The sequence below is a fragment of the Pezoporus flaviventris genome, unplaced genomic scaffold (assembly GCF_033815535.1).
Source record: "Pezoporus flaviventris isolate CSIRO_AGI_PZ_B2104156 unplaced genomic scaffold, CSIRO_AGI_Pfla_v1 ptg000063l, whole genome shotgun sequence".
NCBI classification, from domain to species: domain Eukaryota; kingdom Metazoa; phylum Chordata; class Aves; order Psittaciformes; family Psittacidae; genus Pezoporus; species Pezoporus flaviventris.
In genome coordinates, this window is record NW_026892611.1 from 5089738 (window position 1) to 5116385 (window position 26648).

General features: G+C 45.1%; 1 protein-coding gene across 3 annotated transcripts in view; it reads right to left on the reverse strand.

Annotated features, from left to right (window-relative positions):
- Positions 1-26648, reverse strand: part of GALNT17 (polypeptide N-acetylgalactosaminyltransferase 17) — a 182319-nt gene that overhangs the window by 63058 nt on the left and 92613 nt on the right. For all 3 annotated transcript variants that reach the window (XM_061470344.1, XM_061470345.1, XM_061470346.1), the window contains one exon: positions 6491-6608. In XM_061470344.1, coding sequence (XP_061326328.1) covers positions 6491-6608 — 118 coding nt within the window. The remainder of the gene's footprint in view (positions 1-6490; positions 6609-26648) is intronic.

Genomic DNA, 26648 nt, shown 5'->3' on the forward strand with positions numbered 1-26648 from the left:
GGTCATGCCCTAACCTGAGGGTGCTGAGGCGCTGGCACAGGGTGCCCAGAGAAGCTGTGGCTGCCCCATCCCTGGCAGTGTTCAAGGCCAGGCTGGACAGGGCCTGGAGCAAACTGCTCTCGTGGAAGGTGTCCCTGCCCATGGCAGGGGTTGGAACTGGATGAGCTTTAAGGTTCCTTCCAACCCAAACCAGTCTATGACTAACTCCAAAATAAGCCCAGAGTTTCCTCCCCTTCCCTTCTTGCCAACAGCCCCACTCGAGCCTTCCCCAGCACTGGCACTGATTCTGCATCATCTGCATCTGACCAGCTTTGTGAAGACTGTACTTCCTCAGTATAAATGCTCAGAAATATCAAAAAAGAGGGTATTTGAACAGTGCATACTCCCCAGATAATCAATGGGAAGATGGTGATTCTTCCCCAAAGCCTTCAACTGCTCAAAGGCGTGTTTTCATCTGTTGATGCGCCAACACCTCCTACAACCAACTGCAATATAAAGCTGGGAGGCATCTTGCAACAAACTCTGTGCTCCTCAAACTCCTTCCCTTAGAGTTTTGGGCTGATTTATTCCCACACTTCCCCCCCCAAAAAAAAAACCCTTCGCTGCTTCATGTGTAATTCCATGCCTAATTCATCTCAGCAAAGCTGGCTGTAGATGGGGGATAAAAACCCATCGTGCATCCCAAGAAGCTTGTTTCAACCCTAACTACTGAGCCTCAGTGAACCCTCACAAGCCTAAAAAAGCCTGATGAATAAATCACATGCTTTTCAGCTACCTATTTTTCAAAGTGATACAAAATGGAACAATACTTTATCACAGATCTCCTATTTCCCACCCATGCTGGTGCTGGTGAAACCAGCAGACGTGACAGCACCAGGGGGACACTGGAATTCACCCCCAGACACTGATGGACAGAGTGGTTAAAAAGGGATTTCAGGTGGTGCCAACTGTCAGCTATCTCTGCCTTGCACCCAGACTTTAATGTATTAATCAGAGAACTGAGAGGGAGAGAGACATTTGAAGATGCTGAAACAAAAAGCCCTGGAAAGGCAACAGTTCGCATGACAGCAGTAACACACATCGCAGAGACAAAATGTGACACCTGGTATTAGATGTCTGCATGTTTGGTTGACATTATAAGAGAAATTCCACCCTAACCACGGGTGCTTTGATGACAGCACTAACTATACAGATATTAGGTTCATACAAGTAGAAATCCAGACATATATCTGGCATAACAATGGTATTTATGCACTCCCCATTATGCTCATGTCTTTCACTCTCCGTTTTAGAGATGTGCACAGTGTTATATAAAGACACGGGGTATCTGCATCAGAGCCTGTGTTCCCAGCTGGAATAGGAAAACCAGCCTGTCCTGGTGTTATTATTACAAAAAGAGAGGAAATAAAATCAAAACAACTTTCTCATGACTCAGAGCCCTGCCCTGACATCCCGCCTCTGCTCCCACCCAGCACCAAGAGGGATTTTCTGCCTCCTATAAGGCTGGATATGGGCTGCCCATCCCTCTCCTCAGCCCCAACAGAGCCATGGATACCAGAAGAATTGCTTGCTCTAAATACCCTCACTGTTTTCTTCTTAACAAAAAGATACAGCCATCATTTTACGGCAAATGTATGCAGGAAGAGAAAGATTTGATTTTCTGAATGCAGAAAGAGTCAAGCTTCCCTATGGAATTTAAATATACCTATTTGACGGCTTTCCTGTTTTCTTTCCTGCCTCACCCTCTCAACATTTCAGCACATCAGTAATCATGCCCATACAAACAAAATGGGCTCCTTCATGGATGAAACGCACACAAGACATTTGTACCATTAAAATGCTATTTAATCTATTTTTAGGGTTTCTGGAAGACTGAAGTGTACACAGGCATGGTATCCTCTGGGAGAGGATCAGTGTCACTGCCAGTGCCCTTTTTGTGCCTAGGTAGCTCTAGAATGACAGTCTGATTATTAAAGAAATCACCACTGACAAATATATGTCCGATGCCCTTACTGTACCCACTGGATTTTTAAAGCTCCATATTCCCTTACTGCTGCTCTGCACACGGATGCAACTCTGCCTGCTGCATGCACACAACTGCTGCCTTGGCAGCACCAAAATCTGGCCTGTTGAATCTAGATGACAGATTTGGGGGCAAAAAAATCTGGGATTTCAGGAAGACATGCTCTGCTTTTCCTCTGGAAACAGTCTTAAAAGATCCAACCAAACTTCAGACAATTTAACTTCCACAGAATTTTCTTTCATAGTAAAAAGTAGCTCATCATTAAACCTCAAAGGGATCCCTGAATTGTGCTTTTCTTAATGAATTCACTAATCGATTCTTACTACACAAATAAGGTGGGGGATGGATCAGCTAATGAGCATTCCCAGTTAATTGCTTTCTTCAAGTGACAATTTGTACAAATGATACCACCAAAGTAGTAATAATATCCTTATTGATTAAATTAATCTCTAAAAGACAGCTCAAATAAGTTTAATTAGCAATGGATGGCAGGAGCACAAGATACACTGAAAACGACCTCGTAACCCATCCCAGACTTTGAAATCATGGCAACAGTCATGCAATAGACTCTTGCATCTTTATTCCAATAGACACGCGCAATTTTATGGAGCATCTTCAGGGAATGCCTGTGACTAACCATGAAAACCCATTAAATCCTCCCTGCAGAGGAAAAGTGAGACACGCAGCAAAAGCAGACTTCCCACTTGGTCACACAGTCACTGGGACCACAAACAGCTCTAAAATAAAGAAAAAGGAACAGGGATGCTGTGCCAAAACTCACACATGGAGCTGGTGGGGACCCAGAACAGCATCAACACCTTTAAGCCATGGAAACTGGACACCAGGTTTACCACGTCAGAGAAGAAAGAGTTAAAAGAGCTGACTCACAGCTTGTATAGAGAAAGCAGGTTATTCCTCCTGGGACCAACAGCAGGAGCTGGGCTACCTGCTGTCTCTATTCTGGTAGTGAGACCAAAACCAGGTTCTAGATCTCTTCACATGCCCTGGCTCCAGCAGCTTCACGGGTATCACTTGGTCACCAGGAGGATGAGATTTCCACAAACAGTCTGCTGAGGGATGTTATTAATACATGAATAGATCAAGTGTTTGATCCTCGAGACTGTCAGCACTGTAAGAATGATCTGGCACTATTGTCATTTGGTTGCAAGACACACGTTCAGAGGGGAGAAAAAAAAAACATGTTGAAAACCTCTCAGTTGAAATATTAGCTTAAACTACCTTGCTTAGCAAACACTTCTCTGCTCTTTGCCAAGAAAAGAGGAATTAGACTCAATCCTGCCTCAGGAAGTGAAGCAGTGGACATCAGGGACAAAAGGAGTGAATAAGCACAACCTTCTGGAGATACTCCACTGTGATAAAAGAAAATGCAATAATAGAGAGAACAGCATGTTCCCCTTGTCAGGGCCAAAGCTACCAAAGCAGAACAGGAATTTGCCTGGGGCAGCCACATGCTTAATGGCTTTATTATTATTATTATCTGAGCAATTTGAGGATGCTTCCCAGCACAGAGGAGAGCAGCGAGCCCAGAGCCACCTCTGTGCATGTAACAGGTTTATTTTTCTCATCTAGCTGAATTCAGCAGCTGAAAGAAACACATGGGCTGTTCATTTCTCCACACAGAGGTACAGTACAGCTCATTTCAGAACATTTGAAGTCAAAGGAGGTGATCCTGCCCCTCTGCTCTCACACGATCCCACTTGGAGCACTGTGTGCAGTTCTGGTGTCCTCAACAGAAGGACATGGAGCCGTTGGAGCAAATTCAGAGGAGGCCATGAGGATTTGATAAGGGTCTGGAGCACCTCGCCTATGAAGACAGGCTGAGAAAGTTGGGGCTGTTCAGCCTGGAGAAGAGAAGCTGCATGGAGACCTCAGAGCAGCTTCCAGTATCTGAAGGGGGCTACAAGGATGCTGGAGAGCATCCTCTGCAGCCTCTTCATCACGGGCTGCAGAGACAGGACAAGGGCTGAGGGGTTTAAACTTAAACAGGGGAGATTTAGATTGGATATAAGGAAGAAGTTCTTCCCTGCAAGGGTGTGAGGCGCTGGCACAGGGTGCCAGTGGCTGCTTCACCCCTGGTAGGGTTCAAGGCCAGGTTAGACAGGGCTTGGAGGAATCCACAGCAGGGGGCTGGAACTGGATGATCTTAAGGTCTATTTCCAACCCAAACCACTCTATCATTCTATATTAATGAAATGAGGCTCTTGCACAGTCTATGGCCTTGGATCTTCTAGGTTAGGACAGCTTAACCTTCTCAGTAATTTATTTCATTGAGTTATTCAGATTACTTGCATTTAATTTTACCATAATATAGTTAACTTGTGCATTTCCCTGAAATACTGTAATTTTTCCATGTCCCTCCCTCAGCTTCAATGTGTTTATTATCTCATTTTTGGTTTTGGAGCATTTTTGATAATACATGAATCTAATGTTTAAAAAATGTCACGATTGTCAGAAAGATGATGGAATTTGCCCCACCATCAAAAAGAAAATAAGTACTTTCTGTATTTATTCTCATCCAAAAATCACTGAAACAAACAAGGAAGCACCAAATTACTTTTCTGATTATAGACATCCACTTATCAGGCAAACAGCAAAGCACCCACAAAAAGCCTCATAATTTTCTATTCAAGCTGATTCTTTAAAATGCTTTTATTAATAAAGAGCCCTACATTACTGGTAATGTGATCTGGCTGGGATGCACACCAGAAACACAGAGCACAAGCACAAAGGAAGGGACCATTAGAAACAGCTATACCCATCTGAGACCTGACATCTGTTTGAATCCATAACAATTCTCTGCTTCCTTACACACACAATGACTAACCTTGAAAAAACTATTTATAACTGAAACCATACTATGAAGTGGCACTCCAGTACCTGGCAACCAGAGACACATCTCCACGACCTCTTTCTGCATGGGCTACCTGACAATGGCCAATGGCCATGACATGGGACTGATGTGCCATGGGCTCCTGGTTGCTAAACAAGACACTTGCACACAGACTGATCTCTGGAGTTCAGGAATGGCTGAAAATTAACTTTCTACACAGTCTTACAAAGTGGATTTCCTAAGTATTTCGGTTCTCAAAACCACCAATGTTTTTAATATCTTGACTGGAATACACAGTGTATGAGTGTACAAACAGCAGGAACACATACAGATTAGAAACCCAAAGTCACTTGGGAAGAGAGGGATTACTTCTTTCCAAAAGGATGTTTATTAACTCGCCTTTCTAAAAAGTTCAGCATGTGAAAAAGAAGAGGCCATATGCTTACCACTTGTCCCTGAGACATCCACCTTATTTTTCAGTTAAGAAGCCAATCTTCCCCCAAATCCCCCTAAAACCTAGCAGATGGGCTGAATTACCAGCTGGGAGAAGGCTAGTGCCACAATAATATTATTAAAACATCCCCCAAACAAACAAGGACAGCCACAAGAAAAGCCTGGTTTAGAGCAGGATCCCTCTAGACCCAGGCAGTGATGTGCATGATGACGTGCAACAATTTCTTCATACAGAGAAGAGTTATGTGGCATATTTAAAGCCTTTAATTTCTATTCCCTTGTTTAAGTGAGATTATTGCTCCCTGTAGCCAATAACAATAGATTTCTTAAGTTTCTTCTGACTTGCCAGCAAAGCAAATATCCTCTGGTAAATCTATGAACTGAACAATGATTTCTCATTTTCACAACAGCACAGTCAATCCAATTTTTCAGTTATAAGTCTCAAGCTGCTCCCCATCAGCTTGTTAACGTAAGTGCTGTACTCTAAAACATGCCTAAAAGAATCTCCATAGGCTTTGCCATCCCAAGTTGCTTCTGAACATTGAATTCATTGCTTATGAATCACTTCACTGTATGTAAACACTTGAATCACTAAGCCACATCTAATACCGTTCACAGTAATCAAGTGATGCTGTTACAGTGGATTCTGGAGCAACAAACGTCTGCATGGGCTCACTGAAGCAGCTCTAAAAACAGGGCTATTAGTGTTTCACTCTTAAAAGCAGGTTTTGCCTGTTTGTGAACACAGTTTATGTGCAGATGCTAAATACCTGTAAAATATTGTCAGGCCTCGTGTCTCCTTGAGAGACTCACAAGAGTTCCACCAACCCCACTAAGGCTGTCCAAATGACACTGTATTTTTTCTGGTAATTGAGGCACCTACGAAATTATAGGAATGATGTGACAACATGACCTATGGTTTAAGCTGCCATGCCATTTCATCTCAGTACCAAGTCAGACAGATAAGAATCCAAGGAAAAAAACTACTCACCCCCCAGAGCAAGTCACTTTGCCTCCTTAAGGTTAAATTAAAATGTATAAAACAAACCAAGGCTCAGATCCCCTGAAGCATTCTCATAACTGTTCATGCTAACTCGTGAAAGTGTTGTTTGGGTTCCCTAAACACTGTTAGCTACAATTTTTCCCATGCACATGTCACAAACCTTGATGCCAAGCTCGATGTTCTCCCCGCCGTACACATCCATCCCAGGATCCAGAAGCCCAATCTCTCCGAAGAACTTTCTGTGCACAACAAAAGAGCAGCCGATCATCGCCGGCGTCCTGGATGAAGAGAAGAACAACAGAAATGTACAATTATTGGCATTTTCCACTTTTTAATGGACCAACGGCTGATTTCTGCAAAGCTCCTGTTGGCTTCAGATGTTTCTGGCCACTGTTTATCATAGAATGGTTTGGGTTGGAAAGGACCTTAAGATCAGTCCAGTTCCAACCCCTCTGCCATGGGCAGGGATGCCTCACATTAGACCATGTCACCCAAGGCTCTGTCCAACCTGGCCTTGAACACTGCCAGGGATGGAGCATTTACCACTTCTTTGGCAATCTGTTCCAGTGCCTCACCATCCTCAGAGTAAAGAACCTCTTCCTTATATCTAACTTGAACTTCCCCTGTTTAAGTTTGAACCCATCACCCCTGGTCCTATCACTACAGTCCCTGATGTCCAGCATCCTTGTAGGCCCCCTTCAGATATCATCCCAGGCACTTCTCAGCAATGAGTGAGCTCTGTTCCTTTGGAGACATTACCAGTGCAGTGAAACTGTCCCAAAGTTCATTTTCCTGTCTATACACTAGAGAAAGAGTTCTCCTGGGATTAAATTAGTGAAAAGCTTTCAGGTCCTGGCTTTGTCACAGACACCTTGGTCTGTCTATGGGCAAGGGCACAACTCTGAGTTTCCATTCCCTGTAAGTAAAGGAAATGTAATAATGGCATTTCCTTTCTCTTACTTTCTTCTTGCATGTCTAGTACAGACTAGACTTCAGAACAGACATTAGTTTTTAAAGTATCCTGTGAAACAGGGTTTCTGATTGGGATCTTTATAGTATATCACAAGGAATCATCACCAACCAGCAACAAGCAGCTGAACTGTGCATTTGCAGAAGGAAACCCTTCAAAAACTCAAAGACAACAGCTTGCAGAAATATCTGCTGAGTCATTTGCCCAGTTCCACCATTATGGCCAGGGCTCTGCATTAGAGATCAAGTTGTCACATTCATCCTGTAAAACCTCATGCCCTCCAGCTAACAGTGCTGCTCAGCTCCACATCTGCAAGAGCAGCCAAGCACAGTGTTCAGTCAAGGAAAACGATAGAGAAAAATGAGAGTGGTACTAATAATACTGATATCAGTGGAATAGCAGAAAGACTGGGGGAAAGCTTAGTGTCAGGGGTTAATGTATAATAGCTATGCAATTTCAAAGACATAATAGCTGGTTGTGTTTATTAACAACCCTGACTGCAACGTGCACACACACTATCCCTCCCTCATTACCTTGCAAAACACCTCACCAGATCTCCATTAACGTCATCCTCATTTCATGCCTTGAGATGAGGATGCTGTTCTGATTCACGCAGGCTGAGATCATGTTTGGGGGTAGTTTCTGAGTGGCTGAACACTTGTGACCCTCTCCATAAAATTACACTTTGCCACAGAGCATGGCACTGAACAAAACCGTATCATTATGTTCTTGCTGCCTGGGGACACACTAATCTGCTGCAGTTGTGGCATGTGGGAAGTTCACCCCCTGGGATATTTTCTGTACTAAAATAGAAATATAAGAACTATCCCCCATTCAACTTGCTTTCATTTGAATCCATGCTGTAAAGGAGAAAAAAAGGATCCACTTAGAGGGTTGAGCAGGAAGGAGACAATGAATTTTACAGATAAGCCATGCCAAGGTACTGCCAGAATCTGCTTCTATGGGGAGCTATGGGACACCTTTGCCCACCCAGAGCTCAAAGCACTGAGAGGTGGAAGCTCCACCACACAGGATGGGATGGCCATCACCTCTGCAGCTCCTCACCTGGGCCTAGGGGACACACTCTTTGTGCTGCCTGCGGAAGACCTGCAGGATGTAACATCAGCGGTAGACTGTGTATCTGGATATCCCACAGCACTTAGAAATGCCCATTCTCCAGAGCAAAATCTGGTCTTGAGGTAGAAACTGGGCAAGAGGATCATGTATTTTAACAGCAGCCTCAAAACCCTGGCTCAAAGCACATTTCAGGGCTTGTCCACGCTGTGGAGCATGTTTAAGGCTAACTAAGCAGTTATGGCTTGTAGAGGTGGAAAGTACCCTCAAACATACCTAGACACAGGTTACAGACAGGTAGGATCAAGCCCACTCTCAACTTCTCCATCCACACCACACAGGATGTCCATATGGGGCTCCATAATCCCACGGACCTCACAGGTCAGCTCTGCCAAATTAATCTTCATGAAATCCTTGAGCTCCTTGGAGGAAAGTTTCTAGCCACTGAAGTATTATTATTTATGGACATTTTAATACTTCTGATAGACTGGTAGAACAGCTGCATGCTGCTGCCATATTAAATTAGAATTGAAATCCATCAGAGGCTTATGTCAATAGATTTCTTCCCTGACAGCAAGCTCGGCCTTCCTTCCAATCAGCAGTATAATGTTTCATGGTTTGCTGCCACTCTAGTACTTAAGATTTCAATTCTATTGCTTTATTTGTAGCAAGTTAACAGCCATCAGCAGAAACAATTCTTTCTGAAATGATAACCACGTTACAGATGCCAAATCTAATAGCTCCATTATCTTAGATTACCTCCTGGAATTAAAGAGAAGGGTAAGCTGTTCTGGTTTTACAAGGAGTATGCAGTTCCTCTCCTCCACTGGGAATAGGTGTGGTGGAGCATGGCAACATTTGACTTCGCTAGTCAAAACCTGCAAGGCCTGTTAAAGGCACTCAGAGAGCAGTTAAAGACAGGAAGAAAACAAAACAAGTGAAAGTTTCAGACAAATTAAACTGCATTTCTGACCCAGTAACACAGATCATGGCCAGCAGGTCAAAGGAGGTGATCCTGCCTCTCTATTCTGCTTTCTTGAGACCCCATTGGAGCACTTGCGCAGTTCTGGTATCCTCAACATAAGAAAGACTTGGAGCAAGTCCAGAGAAGGCCACGAGGTCGACCAGGGGCTGAAGCAGGTCCTGTATGGAGACAGGTTGTGAACTCTGGGGCTGTTCAGTCTGGAGAAGCTGCGTGGAGACCTCAGAGGAGCTTCCAGTGTCTGAAGGGGGCTTACAAGGATGCCAGAGAGGGACTCTTCATCAGTGACTGTAGCAATAGGACAACGGGTAACAGGCTTAAACTTAAACAGGGAAGATTTAGGTTGGATATAAGGAAGAAGTTTTTCCCTGTAAGGGTGGTGAGGCGCTGGCACAGGGTGTCCAGAGAAGCTGTGGCTGCTTCATCCCTGGCAGTGTTCAAGGCCAGGTTGGACTTGTTTGAGGCTTGGAGCAAGCTGCTGTAGCGGAAGGTGTCTCTGTCTGTGGCAGGGGTTAAAACTGGATGAGCTTTAAGGTCCCTTCCAACCCAAACCATTGTTATTCTATGATTCTATGATCATTGGGACCTCGCTAACAGATAAACAAGGTTTTCTCAACTGGAAGCCACTCAACAGCCATGCACAGGAGCCATACCCCAAGAATGCCTTTTTCATCGTTATTTTGCAACATACCTTCACTTTGTAGACCACAGAGTCACCTTTCCAAAACGTTCTTAGAAACACCCTAGTCGGCTTTCCTAACTTTCACCTTCAAATCTTCCTAATCTTCATTGCTTTCCATATCCAACACGGTGAAGCATGCAAAGCAACATTCCTGTGTGGGTCCCAAGTCCCTCAAGCAATAGAAATCAAGTGCTACATTCTTCTTTGTAACAATGCCTCCATATTAAATAAATGGGGAATCAAGCTGCGCTAAACAATTTAAATGAAAACACCATTTGATTTTGTAGTAAATCCTTCAAAAAGGTGGACGTTTACAATAACAGATAGCTCATCCACAAGGAAATAATGGCCTGCAGACAAAGAGCTGGTAAAGCCTCTTGTTCCTCTGCCTCTTAATTAAAAGCATTAACACAGCTTGTTTTTAAAAATCACCCAGCTCAGCTAAACGCATTTTTATTTGTCCCGATAGCTATTCATGCCGTAATGAGAAAGGAAAAGCAGAATTTGGCAGGAAAGGATGAACAGAGATGTTTAGCACAATGATTGGGTTTGTACTCGGAAACGCACAGTGTTAGATCCCTGCCATTCGTTCGGTTGGCTCCTCTATGCAATGAGTGTCAAAAAGGTCAAGAAAAGCAGCTTTTATGAAATATCCTCAGCATGAAGCTCTAAGTAAAGATGAAGAAGATACAGGGAAAAACATTCATCCTAGCCTATTAAGTTACTATAATGGTCTTCCTTTCTTTAGTGCACAGTTACCATCTAATGATTAAAAAGTCTGAAGTTGATTGCTTCTTCAATCCAAGGAAATAATTTTCCTACACAATTGGATTTTGCTTCCAATTTTATACTAAAGCACAAGTTATAAAATATGTAGAAAAAAGGTATTAGAAAAATAATCAGTGGTCACACCACTGAGAATATACTTTAAAAACTGCTGGGTGTCCTGTTTCTGCTGCTGTTTCTAATAAACCTCACTCATGGAGCTGCTCACCTTCAACAACACTGCTTTAGCAGACACAGCACCGTGGTTCCACGTATTTGGGATGGTGCTTTACCTGCCCAGCAAGGCACTGCTGTCCCTCTCCCGAACCTGACAGTCCTAATTTAACATGCCAAAATCAAACATCTCCATTTCCCCGTTTTGAGCTTTCAGACTTGTCCAAAACACACACAATTCTCCACCTTTGCTGCCTGTCAGCACCTCCACACTTCCGCAGGGGGTCACTGGCAGGAGCCAGAAGCTCAGCAGGAAACACTGGGAGACTCCGAGCTCCATGGCTTAGATTTAACCAACTCATAGTTTGTAGAACATTGCAGGTAAATGACAAAATTGCATCAAATTAAGCCCATGGCTTTAAACAATGGCCTATCAGAGAATCATAGAATAGTTAGGGTTGGGAAGGACCTTAAGATCACCCAGTTCCAACCCCCCTGCCATGGGCAGGGACACCTCACACTAAACCATGCCACCCAAGGCTCTGTCCAACCTGGCCTTGAACACCGCCAGAGATGGAGCATTCTCAACTTCCTTGGGCAACCCATTCCAGTGCCTCACCACCCTAACAGGAAAGAACATCCTATCAATTATTTCCCTGATGATACCAGGTTAAGGAAGAACACCAGCTTTATTTTTACTTGCCACTCTATGATAAAACACAATTTTCTTTTGGCTATTTTTAGACAAAATTAAGGACCTGATTTGCAAACAGAAACAACTGTCAGTGCTGTCGCCTCTGTGCTTCTGCATTTGTGGCCCAGTGAACACACTGCAGAATAAATAAAGACTGGGATGAGTAACACAGGTTTAGAGGAAGCAAATACGTGCCTGGAAATTAAAGGTAAGTATGTGGCATTAATGTTCGGCCCCTCTGGTTGTAAGATGGGGTTAAATCAGACCGTAGCCACAGGCAGCAGACCTCCATGGGGTAGAGACCCTACTCCATAAGCTGTGTCCCTGGGGCCTGGGGACTGCTTGGCCTCGTGAGGGGACTCTAGGCTGGAGCCCTCCATTGCAGCTCCTCCCTGGCCAGGCTGGGCAGGGCACTGAGCCCAGTCTGAACACTGCAAGATGGCTCTGGGGTGCTGGAGCGGCAATGTCTCTTCTGGGTGCTCCAAGGCCCACCCTGGGGCTGCCACCATACCTGAGTGATGTGCTGTTCTCAGGGGGATCTGCAGTCAGACTGCCTGCAAAGCCTCAGAGCAAACCTCTGGTCCTTCAGGTTTGGGAGGGGGCAACGACAGAGAAATGGAAGAGGAGAGGATCCAAACGAATCAACTGGAGAACAAGAAGCCCATTTTTCAATTGCAGCTGGCTTAGTGACCATCCACATCCCTGGGAGCTGCTCTGCAGAGCCTGACTCTTGGGGCCTATGGAGTGATAAGATTGTGACAGGAGAGGCTGGCCAGAGCCCAGAGCTGGAAGCAACACCATTCTTTGAAATGACGTTATGCCAAGGCAAGACAACTCACTCTACAGGGGAAACTTCATCACCTCTACCCCACCACTGGGCTTCGCTCCTCTTCCCCTGTCCTCAGAGACAGGTTTGGCCACATCCAGAGGGTACCAGTGAGGATGAGGATGGGGCAGCACTCTCCTGCCTGGCACAAGACCTCACAGCCCTCCTCCCCACAAGCTCCTCAACTGCAATGGCAAATTCGTGGTGCCCTGTCTCACCACTTTGCTTCTCTCAAAAGCAAACATGCAGGGCAGATGTAGCCTGGGTGCATGCTATGGAGCTTTAAAAGTGAACTTCTGATCATTAATTAAAGAACTTGGCAGTAATGGAAGCATGTTTGAGTGCCAGGGCACCCACGGGAGGTGGACAACAGCAGCACACAAGGGCAAGATCATAAATCACAGTATGGTTTAGGTTAGAAAGGACAAAGCTCATCCAGTTCCAATCCCCTGCCATGGGCATGGACACCTTCCACTAGAGCAGGTTGCTCCAAGCCCTGTCCAACCTGGCCTTGAACACTGACAGGCATGGGGAAGCCACAGCTTCTCTGGGCACCCTGTGCCAGCGCCTCAGCACCCTCACATTAAGGAATTTCTTCCTTATATCCAACCTAAATCTCACCTGTTTAAATTTAAACCCATCACCACTTCTCCTGTCACTACAGTCCCTGATGAAGAATCCCTCTTTAGCATCACAAAAGCCCAAAACCTAATGTCACACAATGAAGCACATCTCCAAAGGAGAAACATAAACTGCTTCTGCCTCCTGCAGCGGGGCATCTACATGCAGATGAGGAGTCAGGCAGGAGCCACGCTCTCAGCTCCCCTTCACTGCCTGCGTAATGGCTTGGGCAGATAAAAGCTGGATGCCTTTCATGAGAATGTAATAACATTTCTACAGAGGAGCAGCATTTCAGCCCACAGCAGCATACCTTGCTGAGTATTATCCCCAGGGTGGCATCTGCAATACTTGTTTCTTGAATAATTCTAGCTTCCCTGCCCCAGTGACCTTGGTTAATTGTCTGTTTCAAATGGGTTTATTTTCCCCCTGTTGCTAAGTACTACAGAATCACAAAACAAATTACAAATAAGAGAAAGCCCATAAAGGAGATGCTAGACTGAATGCCTTTCATGAATTTACTGGAGATTAATACCACATAAACTTTTAATAGCAAAGAAGCTGTGAAAACTACTTATTTTTTAAAATACCTATTATGTCTACCCATGTCTGTGACCTTGCCCAAGATAGATTTGACTTTGTCGCTGTTGTGTGCCGGCTCCAATTTCCATGTCAAGAACCTCAGGCAAAGCACTGAACTTCTTTGCACCTCTGTTTCCTCATCTGCCAGATGAGTGTAGTACCTAGATGCTCTCAAGAAAAAGATTCCTAAAGGTCTTACACTCAAAGCAGATCTGCAAATTGCTGCTACATTTTCCTTGCATAGGAATTATCCAGCCAGAGTGTATCTTGTAATCAAACCCAGGAGCTAAGCCACAAAGCCTTGGCTCTGACAGAAAAATAGATGTTTTCTTCTATCTCATTAGTTAGGACATGTTAACAAACATGAGATAAAAACCTACCAAAACAAAGCAGTTTGTTATTTTAATCTGAGTTGGGAAGTGAGAGGAAATCAGAGCCTCTTCGCCACGCTGTGTATCACTGCACCGTGCACAGAAAGCTGCTGTTCCTTCCCTTGGGGTAGGTAAGGAAGGCACGCACCTTGAAAGATTAATCAAGAGGAGGTCACGGTCTCTTCCGACTATCGACTGTCATCTGCCTCTTCAACTCGAGTGGCAAGCACCCTCCTGAAGAGCTGATTCAGGGCTTTTCAATCCCACGTGAACTTTTCATTAAAACACAAGTGTTTGTCTATGCAAATCAGGCCTATTTAGTCCACATTAGAGATGCAGAACTCCCCAGGGCAATGTCAGAGACTGGCTTCAAAGCTTCACCAGAAGTAGCTTAAAACCTCATTTCTGCTAATGAAATCCACCTCATTGGGCAGCTCTGAGCAGAACGGGAGGTGCCTTCACCAATCTTCCTAGATACTTGGAATGAACCTACACAGCTACAGCCAACACCCTTAAGCCATTTTCCAGTTCCTCAAGAAGACAATGATTTCACACAGCCCTAGACTGAAGGATGCGCATTTGTACCACTTCAAAAATCCAATGTCAAGGGAGGAAACAAAGGCTGGGATTTCACTGCTGGGAAGATGAAAGGTTTCTTGTACTTACTTTCTCTAACGTGATCTTTTGGCACTTGCAGCCCCTGACTTACAACAAAATGTCTGGTGCAGGAAAAAGACCGAACGTTTATCCTCAGAAATACCTAAGATAGAAACCAGAGTTTGGGTGTCAAAGACTACACATGCTTCTCTAACCCGGTATTTAATCCTAATCCCATTACCACTTGTTTTCAAACTGTAAAACCACAGACTTTGGTATTGGAAGGGACCTTAAAACTCATCCAATTCCAACACCTGCCACAGGCAGGGACCCCTTCCACTGGAGCAGCTTGCTTCAAGCCCCATCCAACCTGGCCTTGAACACTGCCAGGGATGGGGCAGCCACAGCTTCTCTGGGCACCCTGTGCCAGCGCCTCAGCACCCTCACAGGAAAGAACTGCTGCCTAAGAGCTCATCTCAGTCTCCCCTCTGGCAGGTTAAAGCCATTCCCCTTGGCCTGTCCCTACAGGCCCTTGTCCCAAGCCCCGCTCCAGCTTTCCTGGAGCCCCTTTAGGCAATGGAGCTAATCTGAAGCCTCCTCAGAGCCTTCTCTTCTCCAGGCTGACCCAGCCCAGCTCTCTCAGCCTGGCTCCAGAGCAGAGCTGCTCCAGCCCTCGCAGCATCTACGTGGCCTCCTCTGGACTCTCAAATGGGAACACCCAATTCCTTATGGACAAAGTAGACCTCAAATATGCAAAACCTGCAGTGGGCACACTTTAGTAGCACCTCTGGGGCTCTGACCTCCCGCTGGCTGTGCCCCCTTCCCCAGAGGGTTCGGCTCCATGGTGCTGCTCACACTCACTGAAGAGCTGGTCCATGTCACTTCTGCAGGAATTGCTTTACCAGGAATACAACCCTTCGCTCTCTGTCAGGAATAATCACAGTATAGCTGTAACTTCATCTCCTTCCAGTGTTGCTAGACTGCTAATTAAATGACAATTACTTTTAGATGTAATATGTATAACTAACAGGCACTTAACAGGAACACGTTATTTACTTTTCCTTTTTTAACATGAATACATTTTCCCTCAAGGGCAGCAGACTTCCTTCAGCAGACCCAGTTTCCTTCAAATCCTCAGCAGCTCCTCCTAACCATAAATTCCTCCCAAACACTAAAGTTGAGGCACTATCAGAAATACGTGTTGGGCGAGGACTTCTCATTATTAGTTCTGCACAGCCCCATGTTGCCTTTGGGTATATGCCTGTAATGGATGCTGAAGTTTAAGCTTCCAGAGAGTGAAGTTATTGGGAATTTCACAGATATTTCCACAGACAGAATTTGGGCGAACACGTTTATGTTCATGATAGGCTGATACCAAGAGCAGGGACATGAGAAATGGTTATTGACAGATGGAACAGTTTCACTTTGTGGGTAAATGAGAATGCACTGAAATAGCCCTGTAAGCACCTCAAAGAAGCTGAGTAATGCGTTTATTTTGACAACTACTTGATAGGAGCCCATTGGTAGGGAGGGCAGCTCTCAGGTTTATCTTACCCTTCACGCATCCATAGCGCAGAAGCACAATTCCTGAGAAATATAACAGATACAGTTTGTGCCTCCAGCGTTTAATAGTAAATGTCAGTCTCATTTTTCAGGGTCTGGGGTTTATTTTAAACACTGAGCAAAACAGAACAGCAAAACGAATATGGGAAGAGCTGCACTGAAATGCAAACGCCAATTTATAAAGATGATTGCCATTTCGGATTCACCTGTATCTGGATTAGAGCAGATCTACTTAACCACAAATCAGATGTACCAATATTTGCAAAGGGATTTATCTAAACTGCCTGTTTAAGGGTCAGACAACTTAAGACCAACAGCTTCAAAAGCAGAAATTACATGCCATCCCAGGTACATTTATCACACCAAAAGACCTATTTTAAGGCTCTGTGCCTTTCCTCCCACAGATGTGCACAGGATGGGGACCACAGCTTCTCTGGGGAACCTATGCCAGGGCCTCACCACCCTCGCAGGGAAGAACTTCTTCCTTATACCTAACCTGAACTTCCCTTGGGGACTATCTGCAGTCAGCAGTCAAGGAGCAAAAGAAATGTGAAAAGCAGTTTCTTTTTCCCCTTCCAATTGTCATCCCAAGGAATATAACATCACTGACTGACTACACACAGTCAAACTGGAGAAGGCAGCACAGACATTCGTTTAGCCATGCCCGCAGGCACTTTCTTCAATTCCATTTGGCAACAAACTGCCAGGACTAAAAGGGACAAGGTCAAGGGAAGGCCCAGACTTGGCATGGACACAGGCTCCTCTGCAGGACGCAGAGGGGACCACACGTCACCCACCATGGTGCTGGTCGTGTGAAGGGGTGTTTGAGATGCTTGGGTCATTCAGCTCTGCAATATGGTTTTGTAGCTTGCGGCATAAAAATGCAGCCAGGAGCAGAAAGGGGCTGCTCCCTTTTCTAGAGAAAGGCAACATTTTTACCCAGGGTATCCCAAGTGCTTTGCCATTCTCGTTTTGCTAACAAAGCATCTGTCCAATGCTATAATAGGTTTGTGGCCAAAAGGCTGACTCTTTTATCTGTGTTTTGCCTAAAAGTTAAGCAACATCAGATTCCTCGGGGTAAAGGATGTGCAGTTTGCTCTGGCAGACCTCCAACACGCTGCAGGCATTGAACAAATCAAGACTTTGTGACTGAATCCATGGTTTGGAAAAAAACTGGAGGGAGTGGATGTCAGCGTCTGAACTCCTAGGAAAGAAGCTGGATGAGTTGGGAAACCGTTACCGGTGACCATCTGTGGAACCCCGCACACACGAAGACCAAGAGCTGCAATGAGTTCACAAAGGACACACGCCATGACTTTGAATCCAAGCTGCCTTCCGGTTCTAACACAAATGAGTATTAATTTAAATTGCATTTTTAAAGTGTTTGCAGAAGCTTCTTGCTTGTGCAAAAGTTACAGTGGGAAGGAAAGACAAAAATAAAGGCATGTGCTAGGAATCACTGCCAGTGCTACTGCCCAGAATAACAATTATGCCCTTGCTTCCTTGAAAGCACCACATGCCAGGAGAGCCAAAAGCACTTTCTCTGCACTTTGGCTTTTAATCAAGGAAAAACATGTGTGGATTTTAGCGGTTTAAGAACAACCGCAGAAGAGCAAAGGAGGCAAGAAAAGGTCTAAGCTATTGCTCGCCAGAGCGAGGTGCAGAAGGAAGCTGCTTTTGAAGGGCAGGCTGCAACATTACAGAGTCAATTGGACATGGGCAGTGAACAGCAAAACCAAACTCTGCTGGAAGCCGTGGCGTGAACCTGTACATAACCTCCACAGGACAAGTGCTATAATGAAAAGGCTCATAATCTGCACATGAAATGCATCCCAACACTCCAGAGTTAGTGCTGCACTGAAGAACCTCTTTACAGAGGCCCCACTTTACCATCCCCGCTCTAATTGAGAGGTGAGAGTCTGACATTTCAACAGCTGAGAGACTCAATTGTAGATGGCATGCTCTCACTGAGGAATTTACTCTGAATTAGGAAAACCATTTAAAGCCCCACTGATGGCTTGTGACACATTTTGAGAGACTCTTGCCTTGCAGTTTTCAGAAAGAGCACTGCTATACAAACCACTGCACAGCACAGAGAGACTGAGAAACTGCTGCTTTATCCCTGCAGATGTGCAGCATTAATAGGGATGTAGGGTACAGCAAAAGACACTGTGGAAACAAACTGTTCGGCTGGCAGCAGCTCCCACTTGGAAAAAAAACAAACAACCCAAAACTCTGCTCTCACAAATATCCATCCACCAGCAGTCAGAAATACTGTTTGGCAAATTCTGGTTTTACTCAGGCAAACAGTGCCAACTTTAATAATGCGGTTTCAATTAAAAAATGACCGAATAAAAGAAGCCCAGAATACCTGTTTTCCATGGGATCAGTGCTTACAGCTGATCTTCAGACAGGCTCCAATTCAGCAAAACCCTAAACACATCCCCAGCATCAACCATGACCTCCAAGACCTTCAGATCCCTGATGTTACATGTTTCACTCTATCCTTACCCAGAGACTCAGCTTTCACTGAGGCCAAAGCAGCTTGCTATAATCAACACTGATTAAACTGCCTCCATCCACCTGAAGGCTTGTGGAACTGACCCCATCCTTCAACAGTTTTTAAGAGAAAAGGCAAATCCATGCACATAACATCACTTATGCAGAACTCTGGCAGCACCATGAGATTCCAGCCCTAAATCTAGACCATGTAAGAGCACCCTCAGAAACATGGTCATCCAGGTAACGAGAAAGGAAAGAACATGCTGACAGTGGAACCATGATAGCAGAGCATGTGCTATCAGAGAGGTGCCCTCACGGCAGACAAATGTCTGAGCTACCTATAAATCCCTTTACAGAAGTATGATCTGGGTTTTTAGATAGGTGTTGGGGCCCTGACACGAGAGGGACATGGAGCTGTTGGAGTGAGTCCAGAGGAGGCCACAGAGATGCCGCGAGGGCTGGAGCAGCTCTGCTCTGGATCCAGGCTGAGAGAGCTGGGCTGGAGAAGCCTAGAGAAGAGAAGGCTCCTGAAGGGGAGACCTGAGAGCAGCTGCACAAAATTCCCATCTGTATCCAGGGGACACAGAGGTTTTGGCCTGGAGCGACTGCTCGTGCCAGGGCATTTGTGATCGGGACCATTTGACCTGGAGCTGTTCTCCAGGCCCTGTGCTGGCTGCAGAGAGTTACAGGGCAGAGGAAAGACTTGAAAAAAATCCAACTGCCCCCCCAAAAGTCAACTCACCAAAGCACATTGCGCTGTGCCAGCAGCTGGGTTCCAGCTCTGTCTCTCCCAGGGGCTTTGCTGGAATCGGGCAGCTGCAGATGGGGAAAACGCTTCCCTCACGCTCACAGAAGCTTCCCAAAATAGTTTTCAACAATTATTTTAACCAAAAAAGCTCATCTGGCCAATGCAGTCAATGGAAAATTCCTGCGCACTGCCCGCAGCAAACCAGCCCCATCAGCCATGCACACATATGGAGAACAAGATGACAGATTTGACTCCACATCTCACCTTCCAGAACTGGATGAAAATTTCCCCTCTCAATTTAAACACAAAAAAGGTTCTTCTGACTTTCTGAGGCCCTGAGTGTCTACAGAGCTGCTTCTGAACCACACCAAGAACTGGATGCAAGAGCCAAAACTCTGCAGTATTAGCCTGGGATTTAGAGCATCTGTGTGGTTGATTTTTCTCCCCATTAATTTAATTTGACAGAAAAGAGCAGGAAGGCTTCTGGCTCCCATGTGGGCCAAGTGGATAAACAGCAAGAATTTTAAGGGAAGCTGAAACTAAACAGAAAAGAAAGAGGTTGGTGCTCTGGCTAACAGCCTTTTGTCCCCACCAGCCACTCTGTGCCCTCCAAGCTCTAACGAGGCTATTTTCATGCTTATCACTTGGCTGTTTCAACCTATCTTTTGCATTCGATTTAGACCATTTTGATTGGGAAAATAACACTCTTCAAAGAAGAGCAGTTTTCCACTTTGGATCCCGTGGTGCAAGAGGGGAGGCAGTGCCCAGCCACCCCCTAGATCCACTGGATTCCGACTCCAGAGCAGCAAATCCTAATGCTACTGCTTAGGAGTAATTCCTTAATGGGAAAACATTTGTGCAGCTCTGTAGTCAGAACTGCACACATTTAGCACCCCAACCATCCTTGCAGAAGAGCTCTTAAAACCTTGTTTATTATTTTCCTAAATATTTTCCAGTATGGGCAGATACACTGTACAAGCTGTAGCAGGCACGGCACAAGCCAGAGCATTTAATTCATACAATCACAGCTTGCTTTGGTTTGGAAGTGACCTTAAAGGTCCCTCAGTCCCAACCCCTGCCACGGGCAGGGACACCTTCCACTAGAGCAGCTTGCTCCAAGCCCCTGCGTCCAACCTGGCCTTGAACACTGCCAGGGATGGGGCAGCCACAGCTTCTCTGGGCACCCTGTGCCAGCGCCTCAGCACCCTCACAGGGAAGAACTTCTGCCTAAGACCTTATCTAAATCAATTCAGAGCACTGACTCTGGGTTACAGTAAGACACATTTAAGTAAGAGTTGCTGATGCCAGCTGATTTACACACTGTGGAGCAGCAATGGGTTCTCGCTGAATGTGTCCATCTCCGACCTCTCAGCAGCATATTTGAGCACAAGTGTTTCCAAGCCACAACACTCCTTTATTCCTTTACAGGCGTCTCAGCCAGAATGAAATGTATCCAGACTTAAAGGAGGCTTGAGGTCTAACCTTAGCCTTGGTTTGGAAACTCACTGCTTCCAAGTGGGGAAGAGACAAGGTGACTTTCTCTGCTGACTGAAACTGTGTAGGAGTTGTAACTTGGATATATGCAAATGAAACCAGGCAAGTCAAGACTTTCCTTCTTCAAAGCACATCCCACAGCAGAGCTCTTGCAATAATAAATAACACCAGGCGTAAATCTTAAACCCTCCCTCTTCAATCAATGGAAAATCTTAGCTCAAAACAGAGTTTTGCAATCAGCTTCAGCAAGGGAAAGGCTCTTAGCCACGATCTTGAGGGTTTTGACAGACACTTTGTGCCAAAGCTAAGCCCTCTGTGTCTGCCCCACCTCTTCCAGTAACTGCAGGTTTTAATTAAAGCACAAACGTATGACACCAATTCACATTCTCAGCTACACAACCCCATAAAGCATCCCGCACATCCAACTGAACGACTCCGGATTGAGCCTGTTGGAGGGAGATCAGAGTGTGGCCAATCAGCTACACAAGGAACACACTCATTAAACACCAGCTGCTTCCCAGTTTCCTATGGTTTGATCAGCCACCCACTCTGACAATATAAACAATCAAGACGCTGTATGAGAGGTGGCAAATGGTCTATGGCTAAAAGAGTGTGATGCCATATGAGGAAAAAACAACACAGGCACAGAGACCCCAATGTCTGTGCTTACACTGTGATCTCTGGCGGCTTTATGAGAAGGCAGGATTCAGAGATTGCACCAAGCCCCCTCAATCAGCTGTTTATCATGACAGTTTGGGTTTATTTTAGCAACTGCAATACAACTGCAACCCTAACTACTTGCCTGTTGCTCTGTTACCGCATGACTTCTTCTTCTCCCATCATCTAGTAGCAAACACCACCTACGTCAACAGCAAAAGGTGAATATCAGGTGGACTTTAGGGACAGAGATGGGCAGCCATTTTCACAAAGGATTTTAATGCAAAAAATGTATTTAGTTCAACAGGAACTTTAACTTTGCAACCACAGAAGGCCGCCCACAGCCTCCTTAGTTATTTTCTCCGGCATGAAAACTTGGATTTTAGCTTAGATTAACACAGCCCCCAATTCCCAAAGTGACATTTTTGTTCCAGATGACAATCTGATATTCATTCAGCTGCATTCATGTGCAGATCCTTCCCATCAGATGACAGAAACAAAAATCTCTGACAAACAAAAGTCACTGAGAACTTAATACCAGGCTCAGAAAATGATGCAGGGTTCAAAACTGCCGTATCATGAGCTTCCAGCAGCAGTTATCCTGTCCAAAGCAATCTGTGTAGCCAGGGAAAGCTAAACTGCACCTTCCCAACACAGGGAAACTGGGAAACCTGTTCCCAAGGTTTCTGTGTCACCCACACCAGGAGTTACCTGCTTGGGGGCTCTGTCACAAGCATCACGTAATGGCTTAGCAGGAGTTAAAAAGTGAGGTGGGAGGGGATTGCTTTTGGTTTGGGTTATTTTTTTCTCCCCATAGTAGAGAATAATTCCCTACGGGAATGACCTACACAGAGTTTGCAAAACAACTGCAGACATTCAATTGCTTTTTTCAAATGAGGTATTTTCTTTTATACAAACCTGGAACACATTTTAATAGGGCACTTCAGAAATATCAAACTAGGGGCATAAGAGTTCTTTCCATCAACCAAAGAGAATAAGAAAGGGAATGTTATATATAACACCCTTATTAGTAAAGTGTGTAATAGGACACACCTAAAGGCTTCAGATGATAAGAACAGCACTTGGGCTTTCAAAAAACAACATCCTGCAGAGCATCAGTGCACTCCCTTTGCTTCACTGTTCAACATCTGCACTGCAGCTCCCCTGCCCAATAAAGGGATTTAAAATTACTTGGAATTTTTAATGGAAAATGAGAACTGCCAGCAAATTCCACTGTCTCAGATCTGTACTCCCAAGGAATAGAGAAGAGAAGAGAAGCAAAAAACAACAGGTCAAGTGCAACACTGTGAAGTGAACCGGACAATTAAAAGGCTCAATAGGGAATAGTTTACCTGATATTTCTTATAGAGAAAGGCTGAAAGATACCACAGAAATTGTAAAAAGAAAAGGTTATTTGGAATGTAAGTGATGATGGGAATTTACTGCCACAGAGTACCAGGAAAAGCTGGATATTCAGGATTTCTGGAGGGTAGGTCCAGAGGAACATTTTCAATGCCCAGGTCCAGGGGCAAATGGATGCTACGTCCAACATCACTCATAGCACAAGGCAGGAGGAAACAGAACATCCTGGGCTTGCCTTACTCTTGCTTTTCACAGGTATCCCATTGGAGAGGCTGGATACAAAGCTGCATGGGGTTTTCATTACATTAAATAGGATTATTCTTATAAAACTTCATGATTAAGGCAACTAATTCCTCATCTTTTTTAAATGCAAGGTTTCAAGCAGTATCCCCGATGCCCCAACAACTGATGCATTTGACATTATGGTGGGTCACAAAAAGACAGAAGCAGAGTGTTTTCCAATACCGTTTTCTTGAAAAGGACCTTGCCTTCATTCTCCATCAAATGCAACATTTCAGCAGAAACCCAGCATCAAAACTTTGACTTCTGACATTTCCAAGCAGCACCGGAGCTCTGTGCTGCTCCATGCATGACTGAACTAAGGTGAAAGCACGTTTCAGACAAACAGGCAGCGTGCACAAGGAATTTCAGCAACACTCACGAGATTAATTCAGGAGAGTAATGCTATCCTGACCACACATCATTTCTGCTTTCCTTTGATACCACTGCCCATTACATGTGCATTAGCACAACAGCAATAACTCCACTCTGCTAGTTAAAAGCAAGGTACAATCAGGACCTTGAGAATAAAGAAGCAAGTTTTCCACACTAATTCAGCTCCCTGTCAGCCCCCATCCCAGGCAGGCTGGCTCCAGGGTCACGTAGAGTCAATAAATACACTATGTCTTTGGAAAACGAGAGTCCACCATTCCCCTCACCATCACAGAATCATGTATAGGAAAAGCAGGCTTCTGCCCCAGGATTAACAGAAAATGTTATTCAGTATATGGGCAACTGCCAACATAGCTATATAAAGCTGCTCACTCCAGACATCTGACCTAAAAATCACATCTGCCTTCTTCATAAATACAGTATGTTGCTCTTATGTGACCAAAAATTTCATGCCTGCCACACTGTGCTTGAAACAGATGCTTGACAAAACTCCAGGGATATAAATAGGGCAATTATTTACTAAGGCCATATGTTGGAAGCATGTAAGATGGACTTGCTTAACTGAAAAGCCTTCAAAAAACAGTAATGATAATAACAGGACTGAACAGATCTCAGATCTAATATTCTTTGGAGCTTTTTGGTTTGGGGCATTGTTCACTAGAAACTGAAATGACCTCTAAATAGCTTTCCTGTGCCCTCTATGACAAACCTCTCTAGTCATCATGCCCAGACACAGGGTCTGATTGAGCAGGCCATGGGCCCAGAGCTCCCTGTGGAGAATGGAGCTCAGCTCACCAGTCATGACAGCAGCTAGAAAACAACCCTCACGTGGTGCTTGCAGCATGGACATCCTCACTGCCTACAGTACTTGAAGACCCTACAGACGTAACAGCACGCATCGCTGCCCACCCCAAAATTTCTTGCTCAGTTAACGCCAAGATGATTTCTCCAGCAACCACTGCAGAAGCAGCAGATCGCCATTCAGAGCGAGCCAGATGGAAGGAACAGGCCAGCAAGACCTTCAGGATATTCACGAAAGACAAATGCCAAGTCCTGCACCTGGAGCAGCCTAACCCTTTGCATGAAGACATGCAGCTGAGGAAGAGCTGGGCATCCTGGGGACAGCAGCACATCCCAACAGCAACACAGGAATTGTTGCTGTACAGTGCTACAGCAGCACAGCTGTAGCAACAGCCAGTAGAGAACAGGACTATTCCCCTTCACTGGGTACTTGTTAGGTCACATCTGGAAGATCATCCAGTGTTGGGTCCCCAGGGGTAAGAGAAGGAGCAGCCCAGGGGAAGCAAGTTCAGCAGAGGTCCTTGAGATGGTGGAGGAGAGGCTGTGGGAACAGGGACAGATCAGTGTGGGTAGAAGGCTTCAGGGACACACACCTGCTAATGGCCTCCCATACCTGCAAGGCATTTACCAAGGCAACAGAGCGCCAGGCTCTTTCACTCCTTCTCCAACAGCTTGATGTTCGAAGTTACCATCATTAAATACACAGCCTTTCAAAGAGCTCCATCCAGACCCTGCTCACTAATGCAACAGGATATGTTACAAATTTCTTTGTTATTTCCTGGGTAGAATCCCCTTCCCTTTCAGTAGCCTTCATATTTGATGTTTCTATTTTCACTGTTACGCTTCTTGGAACATCAAATATTTCCTGGGTTGGGTTTTTAATATATGGGAAATTATGCACACCATATGCAAGGGGGAGCAGAACATGCTGACTGCACAAGTAGGTGGAAAAGTCCACAGGGAACAGCAGCAGAAGGCAGGCAAGACACTGCATTAAATATTAGTGTTTCAAAGTTGCTGAGCAAAGGGGGAAGATTATGGTAGCCAGGTTTGAGATCTACCCTTGCTCCTTCACTCCAGTCCCCAAAGGCAAGGGAGAAAGAGCAAAGCCTGATGCCCAAATGTGAAACATATGGTGAATAATTCAGAACTCATCCATTTTTCTGATGAAATCTCAGGAAAATAAACATGCCAGTATTTGTGTGATCCTTAGTTCTGCATAAAGGGACAAATCCTCCAAGGTGCTGATCATCAGCAAGAGCTGACTCTCATGGGGGATGAGGATGCTCAGTAACTCCTGTCCATCGGCATCCCTGCTTGACTGCTGGGAGAGTTTAGCTCTCCTTGCTCTTGTCAAGCTGCATTTTCAACTTCACTGCCTCACTTATTTCCCCTCTCCTGCTTCAGAGGCTGAATATTCAGCACTCTGGCGTTACATGAGAACATACCCATCTCTGTGACTAAACCAAGAGATATGGGCTTTAAGTTTAGGGGCACTAGTAGTTGTCTACAGATAAGTTCATTTCTGTAAACAGCATTTTCCTTTACAGCAAATGGCAGTTTACAACAGTTCACAAAGTTCTGGTCCACAATGAATAGTAACTGCATCCCAAAATCTCAACTGTTTCACTGAAGCAAATCATTCAACAGCTCTTAGAGGTCTTCAGAAGCAAAATCCAATTCCCAAAGGTGACCTGGATGCCTACAATCACAAACCTCATCAGTTTGGGGCAGCTCCAAATTCTCTTCTCTTTTCTCTTACTGCTGTAAGAAGTGAGGAAAATGGTTCTGCAATCCCATTATCTTCCCTAAAACTGTAGGAGAGGTTCAACATTAACAGAAACGTGTTACCACTACGAAGTGACTGGGCTCGTCAACTTGATTCCCAGCAATGCAGCAGGAAGCTTTTGCACCAAAATACCTTAAGAAACACTAAACAGGGGAGAGATTTAGGTTCAATATAAGGAAGTAGTTCTTCTCTGTGATGGTGCTGAGGCACTGGCACAGGGTGCCCAGAGAAGCTGTGGCTGCCCCATCCCTGGCAGTGTTCAAGGTCAGATTGGACGGGGCTTGGAGCAACCTGCTCTAGTGGAATGGGTACAAACTCAACACACTTTGCCACAACTTCTTAAAAAGCTCTTTTTCTCCACAACTGGACTCCCTTGGGGCCCCAGGGGAAAAGGT